Source organism: Gracilinanus agilis, chromosome 1, assembly GCF_016433145.1.
Source record: "Gracilinanus agilis isolate LMUSP501 chromosome 1, AgileGrace, whole genome shotgun sequence".
Classification (NCBI taxonomy): Eukaryota; Metazoa; Chordata; class Mammalia; order Didelphimorphia; family Didelphidae; genus Gracilinanus; species Gracilinanus agilis.
This window is the reverse complement of record NC_058130.1, coordinates 191,718,936-191,732,464: the sequence shown is the minus strand read 5'-3', so window position 1 is coordinate 191,732,464 and position 13,529 is coordinate 191,718,936. Positions and strand designations below refer to the sequence as shown.

The window sequence follows — 13,529 nt, the reverse complement described above, 5'->3', positions numbered from 1 at the left end:
TCCATCTTAAGTTTTTAACTTCACCAACTCTGTATTGAAACATTCTCTGCACATTGTGACAATTTCATATAAAAATGCTCTGCATACTGTAAAAGAGATGGGCACCAGGGATGTTAAAATATAACCTAATGGTTGTGTGTACACACACACTGGGTTGAAGGAGAGACAGGACCAACCAGGATAGGGAGACCAGAGTACACAGCTAAGCTGCTGCTAACTATCAAGAATGGCTGTTGGCCAACTGTCACCCAGCTCACCACTAGGCCAGAGTCTTTGAAACCAGCAAACAAGGTAAAAGGTTTTAACAGTTTTAATTATGTTCAACTAAATAAAGGTGGGATAGGGGATTCTATACTAAAACCTAAAGGGCAAAATCACAGGGCAAGGGGAGGACTTGACTTCTCTAATCTTAGTGATCTAAGCAGGCAGGGCCCAAAGGAACAGCACTGGAGTGTCTGGGAGGCTGCTTCAAACCTGGTTCCAGCCAGGTTTGACCAGCACAGCTAATGGGTCTGAGGGTGGCTTTGAGGGTTCTCACGGTAATCCACAGATGATCACAGGATGCCAAAAGCCAAGATGGTCCAAGGTACCCAAGTAGAGAGAGTGTGCTTGAGATGCCGTCCACCAGATCCCAAACTCCTCCTCCACTTGGTGCAGCTCTGCAGATCTTGTCCACTTGCTAGAAGCCACCACCACTCAATATCCCAGGGAATCAGGATGCAGGGTGTCCTTAACTCTGGGATCTCCCAGGGCTAGCAACCACTAATGGAGTCTCTCTCAGAGCACAAGCCCTACTTCCTACTCCTTCATTCCATCTTGGAATGCTCCAGCCCTTCCTGCTAGGTCCAACCTTAATACTTAATTACTAACTAATCTTCCTCACAACAATACTAATATTAGAAGGGAATATATACCTCTCTTGAGGAGCCTTCCAAAATTGGAAATGGAAGTGGAGATGTGTATAGTAGTTGGGGCTCCAACAAGACAAAGATCAAAATATCCCTGTTGTTCTTTTCATTCTCAATTGCAGTTTAAAAATATTTTTAATATTTATTTTTGAAAATTTCAAATTCCAAATTATCTTTTTCTCTCCTATCCTTTGAGAAGGGAATATGATATCAGTTAATACATGTGAAGTCATGTAAAATTTATTTCCATATTAGCCATGTTGTAGAACATCTATGTATATATGTCTTAAAAAACCATATCACCACCAAACTCAGAGATCATTTGATAGGAGAAAGGAGCGAGGTTTGCTATGCAATCTTACCTACTGTCCTAATAACTCTTTCTCTGCCTTTTTTCATTTGGGACATAGTGAAACAAAAGCTACATTCCTTTTTCACTTAAGTAGTATGTGTTTTTGTGAGAAAGTCTTGAAAATAATGAATGAGAATACAAATATGCCTTTCATTGGCAGAAAATGTTTAAATTTATTTATTTGTCACATTAAAATTCCCAAGTAACTCCCTCCCTTCCTCTCCTCCCCCCATTAGACAAGGCATCATTTGATAAAAAGGTATATGTATTGGTAAAACTATGTTTTGCTTATTTCAGTTATTTGTTCTTTCTCTGGAGTTGGATATACATGAGTCATTTTTCTTTATTTTAATTTTTTCATGGAAAACACTTCCATATTGATCATTGTTGTAAGAGCACACTCATATATAACCCAAACCCCCAAATAAAACCAAAGATATACACTGATGTGAAAGACAATTCTAGTAGTTCTTTCTCTGGAGGTGGATAGCATTCCTTGTTATAACTCTTTCAGGATTGACGCAGATCACTGAACTGCTGACAGATAATCATCATCCAATATTGCTGTTATTATGTACAATGTTCTCCGAGTTCTACTTATTTCACTCTATCAGTTCCTGCAGATCTTTCCTACTTTTTCTGAAATCATCTTGCTCATCATTTCTTATAGCACAATAGTATTCTATTACTAACATGTACCACAATCTGTTCAGTCATTCCCCAATTGATGGGCATCCTCTCAATTTCCAATCAACTGGTTTTTTAGTTGATTCTCTAAATACGCCGTCATATCATCTGTGAAGAGTGAAACTTTAGTTTTCTCATTGCCTACTTTAATTCCTTCTGTTTCTTTTTCTTATTGCTAAAGTTAACATTTCTAATACAATATTAAATAATAGTTGTGATAATGGGTATCTTTGCTTACCCTGATCTTACTGGGAAGGTTTCTAACTTATGCCCATTGCATATGATACTTGCCAAAGGTTTTAGGTATAAGCTATTTATCATTTTAAGAAATGGCTCATTTATTCCTATGCATTCTGGTGCTTTTAATAGGAATAGATGTTGTATTTTGTCAAAGCCTTTTTTTGCATTTATTGAGATATTTCCTGGCATAAATCCCACCTGGTCATAGTGAATGATCCTTGTGATACATTGCTAGTATCTTATTTAAATTTTTTGCATCTATATTCATTAATAAAATTGGCCTATAATTTTCTTTCTCTGTTCTTATTCTTTCTGCCTTAGTACCATATTAGTTTTATAAAACGATTTTGTTAGGATTCCTTCTCTGCCTATTTTCCCAAATATTGTTTATTATTTGAATTGTTTCCTTCTGGCTGTTTATAGTATTGTCTCCTTGACTTGGAGACTCTTGAATTTAGCTATTATATCTGGGCAGTTTTCTTTGTATTATGATGTCCAGGCTTTTTTTTTTTTTTGAACATGGCTTTTAGGTAGTCCAATAATTCTTAAATTATCTCTCCTGAATCTATTTTCCAGGTTAGTTGTTTTTTTTTTTCAATGAGATATTTCATGTTTTCTTTTTTTCTTCCTCTTTTTTTGTTTGTTTCTTGATGTCTCATAAAGTCATTAACTTCTAGTTGTCCAATTCTAATTTTAGGGAATGATTTTCTTCCATCAGCTTTTGAGCTTACTTTTTCATTTTGTCCATTTCTTCTTGTATTGCTTTCATTTCTCTTTCCCCTTTTTCCTCTGCCTCTTTTAATTGATTTTTGAAATCCTTTTAAAGCTCTTCCAGAATCTAAGTCCAATTCATATTTTTCTTTTGGACTTTGTGTGTATTTGCTTGGTTATCACTGTCTTCTTCTATGTCTGTGCCTTATTCCTTGTCTCCATAAAAAATTCTCTCTAGGTGTTTCTTTTGATGTCTGCTCATTTTCTCAGCCTTTTTAAAGGTAAGCTTTGTTCTTAGGCAGGTGAGAGTACCCTCTTAAACTTCAGTTCTTCCTTGATGCTACCCTTAGACTTATTTCTGGGTTTCTTCAAGTTTAAGTTCTTCCAAGACAGTATGATGGCCTGTGGGCTGGGAGCTGTGAGAGCTACCACCTACTGCTGATTCAGTTAACCCTTGAGACTGCTGAGAGCTGAAATGCTCTCCTCAGGCTTGGGCATAGGCTTTTGGTCTCACTCTGGGCTTGATCAGGTCAGGCACACAGTAGACTGCTCTGCTCTGGGGCTCAGCCTTGAGCTTTTGACAAGAGGATGAGGGGTGAGGTTAGATCAGTTTGGAGTTCCACCAGCAGTGTATTAGTGTCCCCACTGTTCCATATCCTTTCCAACATTTGTTATCTTGTCCTTTTATAATTTCAGCATATCTGATAGGTGTGAGATAATATCTCAGAGTTGTTTTGATTTTCTTTTCTATGATTAATAATGATTTAGAGCATTTTTCATGTGGTTTTAGTTTTGATTTCTTCATCTTAAAAAACTATCAGTTCATATATTTTGACCATTTATCAATTGTAGAATAGCTCATATATTTCACAAAGTTCTCTATATATTTTAGATTTGAAATCTCTCTCTGAGAAACTGTCTATAAAATGTTTTCCCAACTTAATGCTTTCTTTCTAAATTTTCTAATAGCAAAAGCAAAAATTCTTGATGATGTGGTGGCTTTTGGGAGTCAGCCTTAGTGACCAACAGTGATTTAGGGAGAAAACTGAGGGAAGTGCAAGGAGGTGGGAAAAGGATGGAGTAAGAGTGCTTTTGGGGACATAGGTAAGGAAGAAGGTGGCATGAAAGAAATGTGTGGCTCTTTGGGAATTGTTATCAAGAAAGAGGCCTTGTCTCTTCTCTTATTTTGGAGAGAGAAGTAGAGAACGTGCCTTTTCCATTGGTTGTCCCCTGGATTTATCTCCTGGATTCCCAGGCTTCTTTTAAGTCTCTGTTCATATCCTACTTTTACAGGAGAGTTCTTCCCTCTTCCCCATCATGTGTCTTTACTTCTAGATTACCTTCCATCACATACAAACATTCGTGTTATTTCCCCCATTTAGAATGTGAATTCCTCAGAGATAGAGACCTTGATTTGACCTTTCTAGCACAGTGCTTGATATATTTGTGTGTGTGTGTGTGTGTGTGTGTGTGTGTGTGTGTGTGTGTGTGTGTGTGTGTAGGTTTATAGTAAGTGTTTAATAAATGTTATTGACTGACCTACTGATTTAAATCAATACGCCCCTTCATATTTGTTTTGTCACCTAGTCCTCGGTGTGTGGGTGTGTTGTTTTAAATATTATTTGAGATAAGTTCATAGTTTTTCTGTTATGTTCTTCAAAAATATTCACTCAATAAAACATTAAGGTTGAATATTTTAACTAGAAACCAAGAAGATAGTGCCATTATTTTTTATGTATTTATTTTTAATGTTTTAGGGGTGAGTTTTTTTAAACACCAGAATCTTACTCTAATGACACATTGTCCAGAACTCTTCCTCATAACAAAGCAAAACAAGCCCATACAGTGACTATGTTTAGTAGAGCATTCAACATTGCATGCACTTAGTTTTCCTGCCTTATGACCGAGAAGAGGAAGATACCTAAGATGATGTGAAGATTATGGCAGTAAATTAGTGCCAAATCTATGTGTACACATACAGAGTGAAGAGTAAAGGTAATTTATTAACATAAATCAAATCCCTCTAATACTTATGTGTGAAATATTCAGATCAGTAATTCACAACTAGACTTCTTTAAGGCTTCTGTTCTTTGTCTGCTAAGGGGGTAGGGATAGGGGACATGGTGAAGTCAAGGTTCCAAATGTCTATTAAGCACCTATGTGTCAGGCATTGTGCTAAGAATGTGTATCTGTGTACACACAACCTAATGATAATAGCTCACATTTACATAGTACTTTCTGACTTACAAAAAGTCCTTTGCTTACAATAGACTTATTAAAAGGGCGTTGAAAGCTTTTTACAAGTACAGACTCAGAAAGACTAAAGGATTTGGCTAAGGTCAGTATCTGAGCCTGGATTTTGATGTAGATCTGTCTAAAGTCCAATTCTCTTTCCACTGTTCCACACAGCCAGCCCCTCTGTTAAACTCTTTGGCCCTCATCTAAATAGGAATGCAAGACTCAGCAAATATGAAGAATAATAACTGAATTTGGGAATGTGGAAGCTTTAATATTCTATTAATCTTTTGGAGTCTATTTGCCCTCATATATTTTAATAATATAATGTTGACATAATATATAGTGTGTTCCTCTTACCTGATGTGGGTGGGAAATGACTTGCTTTGATTAATGAAACATGGTGGTTAATAGATAATTGGTTCATATGAAATAAGTGGATTATCAGGTTTCATAGGATTAGAAAATAAGGTATACATTGCATACTGAAACTATTAAGTATGATTTTTTTTTAATTCAGAGGGTACTATTTTTCCTATCGATTGCCATTTTGAGTATCATACTGTAGATGTACAGATAATAATTCACTGTAATAAATTTAGAAAAAAATTTTAATCACATAATGTAGAGACAGAAGATAAATGCTGATTTAGATCTTAGAATTTCTGCTTTTCAGGCTTTGTAGGCCAAGAATTCAGTTGTTAGTTTTCTTTCTAAAATGAATCTAAATTCCTGCCAAATCAAGACATAGTTCCATTTTACTTTTCTGTGCCTCGTTGTTATTCAAACAAAGGATTATTTCAGTAAATATACACATTTAGGTGAATGAATTAGTGGTCACTGGTGCCAGGTTATTGCCAAGATCACAACTTAAAGGTATAGTAATGGTCGTGTTTCTATGTTCCTGAAGGTCTACAGATTAAGGAGCATAGGTTTGAAGCCAAAAGGGTCATCAGGAGATGAGCTAGTCTGGTCCTTTAACTGTAAAAACGAGCCTCAAGTAAGCTCAGAGGTGGAATGAACACAGTCCCACGAGTAGAAAGTTACAGAGCAGGCATTTGAGGGCTCTCATAATGCTCCTTCCATAAATATCACTACAGCTTTTTGTTAAGTCATTTGAGAGTGGGATGATTTTGAGTTACCTAATTTTATATAGCATAGATGATAAGCTGTTAATAGACATTCATTGGATAATTAATTTAGAACTGGAAAGGATTCAAAGGCTATCAGTATCAAATACAACCCTCTCATTTCACAGATGAGAAAACTGAGGCACAGAGCGATTAAATGATTAGGCTAGCTGGTAAAGTCAAAATGACAGAAAAAGATGAAGCAATATGGCCTAGCTCCCCACTATCCCTTCTCTACAACCACCTAGAAATTGCATCAGACTGAATTCTTAGTGGGAAAGTGAAGAAAAAGTCATCAGAGTCACTTTTCCAGTTCAGAGTTGCTTTCAAAGATAGATATTAAGTCGTGCAGATATTGGGTATGTGGTCTGGCCAAGATTAAATACAGTATGGAACATTCTAGCTCCCTGGTCCTGAGAAAGGGCCTAAGACAGAATACCAGGGCATAAAGATATCTTAAGGAATCTCTGAAATGAGTGCAGGTACAAGTGCCATCTGTGACTATTGTCTACTATGCAGTCTTAGGTCATAGAACGGTGGTGGAAAGGAATAGTCATGTGCCCTCACCATGTACTCAGTAGAGACAGGTCCTAGAAACAGAGCTGTATGTACCTCCAAGCTCATTGTCTGGCTGGTCATATACTATGAAATAGTTATAATTTTCTGCAAGTATATGACCAGCCAGGACTAGTAAATATCTAGGGCAGGAATTGAACCCAGTTCTTGCCACCTCCAAGCTCAGTGTTCTGTTCGTTACACCATGCTGTATTAAGATCAGTTGCAAATTCAGAAGAAAGTAAGCTCCTTGGGACCAGGGCCTCTTTTTTTGTATCCTTAATTCCTAGCACAGTGCCTTGGATTTAACAGGCACTTGGCAAGTTCTTGTTGAGTTTGAAAAATACATTCCAGAAAGCTACAGTAGTTCTCCATATTCTCAGCCTGCTACCAGAATGTCTGGTTTTATTTGAAAAAAAAAAAAAACACCTTAAAACTGTTTATAAAAGTACTATCAATATACTGTCATTTAGGGCATCAGGGTCACTCAGTGGATAGAAAGCCAGGAGATAGGGGGTCTTGGGTGCTGTACAAATGTGGCCTCAGATATTTCCTATGTGACCCCTGGCCATTTAAACTTAACCCTAAATGCCTTAACACACTTTGGCCTTAGAACAGATATTTAGTGTCAGTTCTAGTGCAGAAGGTAAAGGTTTAAATATGTGTTTACACACACACACACACACACATTTAAATATGTAAACAAAGCTAGAAAACAAATTCTGGGAGAATGAAATACACTTTTTTTCGCATATGTGTGGCCAACATATTTTCCTTTAACTGCAACATATTGGAAATCCTACTAGCTGATCACTAGTAAAAACACCTTTTTTGAGCTATATATATATGTATATATTGAAGTAAAAACATCAGTATATACTATTTCCTTCTTACAACTTCTCACTGTGATGCAGAAGTCATCCTCAGTTCTCAATAACTAGCTAGTGCAGTGTAAGCCCTGAGAATTCCAGTCAAGCTGAAATTTCAAGTATGGATGTAGTGATGTACTATATGTCTTTTATTTGAGAACAGAGCTTTCACTAAATTCAAAAAGACTAATAACCAAAAGATTAGCTATGAAATGTTGGTTTTTTTCAGCTGTGACAACTCAGTGTGGTAGGATTGTCATCTTTGTTGATAGAGGCTATATTTATACTAATGAAGTCATAGATGACTGAAATAATGAAGTACATTAATTTATACAAGATATGATTGGAGCAAAAGTCATGAGATTTCAGGTTCTATGTATAAGGTAGATGATTATACTGAACCTCTTTTTTTGCAGAGTACTCAGCACAACCTTCCTTAGTTATTATTAAGGGGGAAAACCCAAAGCACATTTTTACTTCTAATAGTGGCCACAGCAATATCTTTGGTGCAGTATTTTCTTCTTTGAAATCTAGGAACTAAAAGAAATTAGGCTAGACCTTGAAGTGAATAATTTCAGCAAATGAAAATATAACTTGAGTACTATATTCTTAAAAGCTATGGAGTTTTAAAGTGCTATGAAATAGGTTGTAAAAATATTGTAGTTTAGCTCCAAAGATTATTTTTAAATGTCTGTAAAAATTCTAAAACTTTTGGAAATTTAGTGAGTTTTTCTTTTAAATATAGCTTCCATCTGTTTTTTTTTTCATCATCTGGTATTATTGAAAGAGCAGTATCATTGTTATTTTTCTTATTAAATTTTTTTGGAGGCTTAGTGATTTAAAAAATGTTTTTTTGTTAAAAAAAAGCATTGTGTTCAGGTTATAGTTATGCCTTAAGCTTTTTTTTTTTTCAACATTTGATCCCTGCCTTTCTTCAGTATCTTTCTTTAGAAAAGAAAATTATTATCTGACTATGGAAGCTTTTACATTTTTGTAAAGGTCTATGCCTGGAAATGATTAAAGATTCTTCTTTAGTATATGCCCATGAATTCATGGAAGAATAATGTCATAGGCTTTTATGTTTTCAGGCTGAGAAATTCTATTTTTAAAAATAAAAAAATAGAAAAATAGAAAAATCTAGATTTTCATTTACTAGTTGTTTTGGAGGAGAAATGCTAATGAAAATTTCATTTAGGCATATTCCAGTAAGGGAGTTAATCATCTACGGGTTTTTCTTATTGAATAAATTCCTTTCACACAAGAGTATTCAACTTACATGACAAGACAAAAAGCTGTTATGTTACAGCTAAGCTGTCCTGTGAAATAGTTATTCCACAAATGTACGATTTTTAAATTGGCTTTCTTTAGCAAGTGTACTTTTGCTTACTTATTTTCATCAAATTGACTACCAGAACTGGCTTTTTTTTCCAAAGACATTATCTATCTGTGATGTCCGAAACAAGTTTTTGAAGATAATAGCATCCTTATTAAAATGAAGTGTTTTTTTTACAGGAGTCATAGTTCTATATATATATCATTTGTACTGTATGTAGTCCACCTCCAAGATATGTATCTCCTCTCCTAGATTTATTTTTATTCTCCTTAGTAAGTAAGAGTGGTTCTATGTAGGTGGAAGTGTTAGTACTCTTTATACATTGGGGAAGATTCGGGGGGGTGGGGGTGGGAGTGGTGAAAGCTAATGATTAAGTTTTTAAAGGCCTTTATTTCTAAGGTATGTTAAACTTACACCTGATTATAAAATCCCAATATTTATATTTATGCATTTCACTAAGTGTTAGTCACTGTTTTAAATTTGTCTTTTCTTTAGGAGTGCTATTCTTAGTGGGATTAATTAAGTTCCTAGGAAAGGATATTCATTAAATGGATCTTTTGAATTGTGTTTTTTAATGCACTTTCTGTTTTCAGAGGAGGCAAGTTGTCTTAATGGTGATAGGGTTGCAAAAAAATATTGGCTGTAGATCAATCTGAAGCTGAATGGAGAAAGGGAAAATATGGAAAATATGTGGAAATTCTTTTCTTACTTGTTTTTCTTTATTATATTTCCTTTCTATCACTTAATAAAGATTCTTCTTGATGAGCTATCTTCCACCAAACATTGGGCATCGATGCATGTTTCAGATCACAGTGGATTTCACTACCGCCAATTCTTATTGAAATCTTTGATAAGCCAAACTGTGACCGACAGTACTGTATTGGAACAAAACCCTTTGGTAAGTGAACATATCTCAGATCTTCCAAAAGATGATGATGAAGATACCTCTGCAGAGCACCACAGAGTGGTGGATCTTTCCCATCTCCTAGAGGAAGAAGTTGAATTCAGCACAGATCTCATTGATAACTACCCAGGACATGAAACACTCTGGTGCCATAGGTAAGAGACCTATTTCTTGAGCCTGAAGTTTCGTAGCTATTCCTCTGAGTATGAGTTTTAAGGATGATGTTTACAGTGGGGCGAAGCTACATCCAGTACTAGTCTTTTATTGACTCAAAGCTTGCCCATGTCTGGGGTAGTGTTGTAATTGAGCTTTTCCTTTACCTCTGAGAACTGCCAGAAACATTCCTAGGAAGAATTTAGAAGCCCTAGGAGTGGCTGGATGGTTGTCAGTACTTTTGTTAGTGTTCACAACTTTCCTAATCTTTGCCATTACCTTAAGCCTCCACAATGATTTTTACCAAAGAGAATCCATGGTTAGTTTGTTTTATCAGTTCAATTCCCCAAATATTTAACAAGGGCCTGTTTCATGCCACTTACTAGGGATATAAGACAAACATATAGAAGGAGCTCACATTTTAAATAACGTATCATGTCCATAAACTGTTAATCATGTCTGCTTTTCTTGACTCTTCTCTTGAAAGTTTGTTTCTTTTTCTTTTTGTATCTCTAGCACTTAGCATAGTGCCTGGAATATAATAGGCATTGAATCAATGCTTATTAAATGAATGAATTTTCAGAAGAGAAAGTAAGTTGTTAAAAATCCCAGATAATATATTTATATAATGTTTTTGGTTTTACAAAGCATTTTACTGTAGTATCTCATTTATCCCTATATTTTCAGATCTGAAGTAGTATAAATTTGGTATAAGAGGGCATTCCTTCTGAAATATACTATGTAATATGGTTGTCCCACATAACTACCAAATTCTATCTCACATTATCTCAGTTGTTTTCAACTAGTATAATTGCTTGTGTCTGTAGATATTAATGATACATTAGCCTTCATAATTAGTTGATTTCTTCCAGTGGTGTAGCTCTGATGGCAGAAACTATTTTGTTTTTGTTTTTCATTCTTAGCACCTACCAAAGAGCCTGTTACTTAAGAGGCACTAATTAAACACATTTTAGATAAGTGAATGAATTCCCTCTGTAATCAGGAAATCTGACTCTTTAGACAGCAAGATAAAAAATTTTTTATATACTTTTAAATGATTAGAGGTTTTCTCTTTACCAGATTTTCATACTTTTAGGACATTTTCTCTGTTGCTGCTCCATTGCTAGGTATAGTTAGAGCATTAATAGGAGATTTATCTCCCCTTGGGACTATTTATATAATGTTTTCATTAATAATGATTTTTTTCAACCAAGGCCACATTATCAAGAGAGAAAACAAAAGTAAGTTGTTGAGTGGTTGGGAAAAGTATTATTAAAGTAAGTAATATTTTAATTTAAAAAAAGGAGAAACCTTCCAAAGATTTGTCCTTTAAACTTTTGCCTGTAAAATTTATATATAATGCGAAGAGATATTTTAGGTAACATATTATACTTCAAGAAAATCCTATTCCAGTGCTTTATCTTGGCATGGAGATATCTGTGGATGTTTTAAGGTAATATCATGGGGGTGCATGCTGTGGCACATTCTTCTTAAATTATTGTAATGCTTTTGAGGTGTTTTAGACATATGAAGTAAACACTAAAGGGCTTAGAGTTATTAGAAGTCATAGTGTACACTTTAAGGGATGGATTGGGGGCTGCATCTCTTTAACTTGCTTTTTTCAACACCTGCCATGGCACTATGTGAATGACCTGCTACTCTGGGTCAGGACATGGAGGCAACCCTAGAATCTTGTCTGTTATGCTAAAGAAGAGCAAATTTTAGAGAAATATCTGATAACAGTTTCTTAGGAGAAGTTGTGTATGTCTTCTATTGAATGCTAGCCTCGTAAGGCTTAGAGAGGCTCATCACCAGAAGGTTGCCTATGGGGGCAGCTGGGTAGCTCAGTGGATTGAGAGCCAGGCCTAGAGACGGGAGGTCCTAGGTTCAAATCTGGTCCCCAACACTTCCTGTGTGACCCTGGGCAAGTCACTTGACCCCCATTGCCTACCCTTACCACTCTTCTGCCTTGGAACCAATGCACAGTATTGGTTCCAAGATGGAAGGTAAGGGTTTATTTTTTTAAAAAAAAGAAAGAAAAAAGGTTACCCAGCAAGTGATTATTTTGGTGACAGCAACTCATGGATTTATGATTAAGTTCAGGGGAAATGCGCATATGATTTTTGGGTAATAAGACTTATTATAATAATTCTGTTTTATAAAATTGTACTTATAAAGGAAGACCTTGGTTGAAGCCATGACCTAAGTACAAAGGGAACATGGTTTTGTTCCTTTGTTTTCCTTAATGCTTGATTTTTGGGGAAGCTGCTTAAGATTGATTTTTTTTTTTAATACTGCATAGGGCAACTGCTGAAAACAACTATTTAGCTGAAATAATTCTCTGTTTTTTAAATCTGATATTCTGATTTTCATTTGGCAACAAACCTGAATTGTCATCATCATAATGTTCACAATTTTTGAAACTCTGTGGAGTACAAAATGCTGTAACAAAGTCTAACAAGTAAATGAGGGGCTAAAAAAACTATACACTGAACAACAGTGTGGCACAGTTCTTCATATAAGCATTTGTTGTAAAGGAATAAGCATATTGTTTTGAACTTGGACCCCAAGTTTGAGAGCAGCACCGTGATGCTTTTTTTAGTGTTGCCTGACCTAACTGACTACATTTTATTTTTTCTTTTTGATTCCTTTCCTCTTCTTTTACAAAGGCGGCATGTGTTCTACCTTCAGCACCACTTAAACAGTAAGCTTCCTCACAGCCTGATGCGACTATCACCCATGGACAGCAGTGGAGGGACTTTAAATGATTTACATCTCAGCCCGGCAGTCACTCACATGACTCAGGCCATGGATGTGGATGGCTTAAATGACTCTAACAAGCAAGGCTATTCCCAAGAAACTAAGCGCCTAAAAAGGACACCAGCTCAGGACTCTCTTGGCATAGAAATGGAGCACAGGTTTATTGAACAAATTTTGTCTACCTGCCGAAATGTAGAGCAAGCCAGATTTGCTAATGCTTATAGGAAATGGCTGGTTACTTTGAGTCAGTAAAAGAGATGGAAAAGTCCTTCAGGGGTTTACTTTTAGTGAAATATTACTTTCTTTCTTTTCCTTTCTTACACAGTTGCATGTACTGGTTCTTGTATTGGCCCTTCACCCTTTATGATCAATTTTAAGGTTTGCAGGAAAACTCTTTTGTGTTATTTATTTTGTTAGTAACTGGCAATTCTTTTGTGGAAAAAAAATATATTTTCCTAATGTATAGTGAGTCTTAAATTTTAGAAAAAAATTCACATCCTTTGCATTTCTACTTTGGGCAGCTTTGTATTCTGTTTTCATGACTCCCCTCCCCTTTTTTTGTTGGGAAGTTTATTTGTTAACTTGCTATTATATAAAAAATTTAAGCATAATACAGTTTTTAATAACTAACTTTAAATAACTTGGTCCAGCTTTTGGTTTGGGAAACAAATATGGATATGGGAAAATAAAAA

The 13,529-nt window shown here is 35.5% G+C and overlaps 1 protein-coding gene across 4 annotated transcripts in view; it reads left to right on the top strand.

Annotated features, from left to right (window-relative positions):
* Nucleotides 1-13,276, top strand: part of PTAR1 (protein prenyltransferase alpha subunit repeat containing 1) — a 46,587-nt gene extending 33,311 nt beyond the window's left edge. For 2 of the 4 annotated variants that reach the window (XM_044657365.1, XM_044657363.1), the window contains 3 exons: nt 9,772-10,079; nt 12,747-12,781; nt 12,866-13,276. In XM_044657365.1, the coding sequence (XP_044513300.1) occupies nt 9,772-10,079; nt 12,747-12,781; nt 12,866-13,089 (567 nt within the window). In that variant the 3' untranslated portion in view covers nt 13,090-13,276. Of the gene's footprint in view, nt 1-9,771; nt 10,080-12,746 lie in introns of all 4 variants that reach the window. The other 2 variants (XM_044657364.1, XM_044657361.1) reach the window with 1 other exon arrangement.
* Nucleotides 13,277-13,529: the final 253 nt, after the last annotated feature.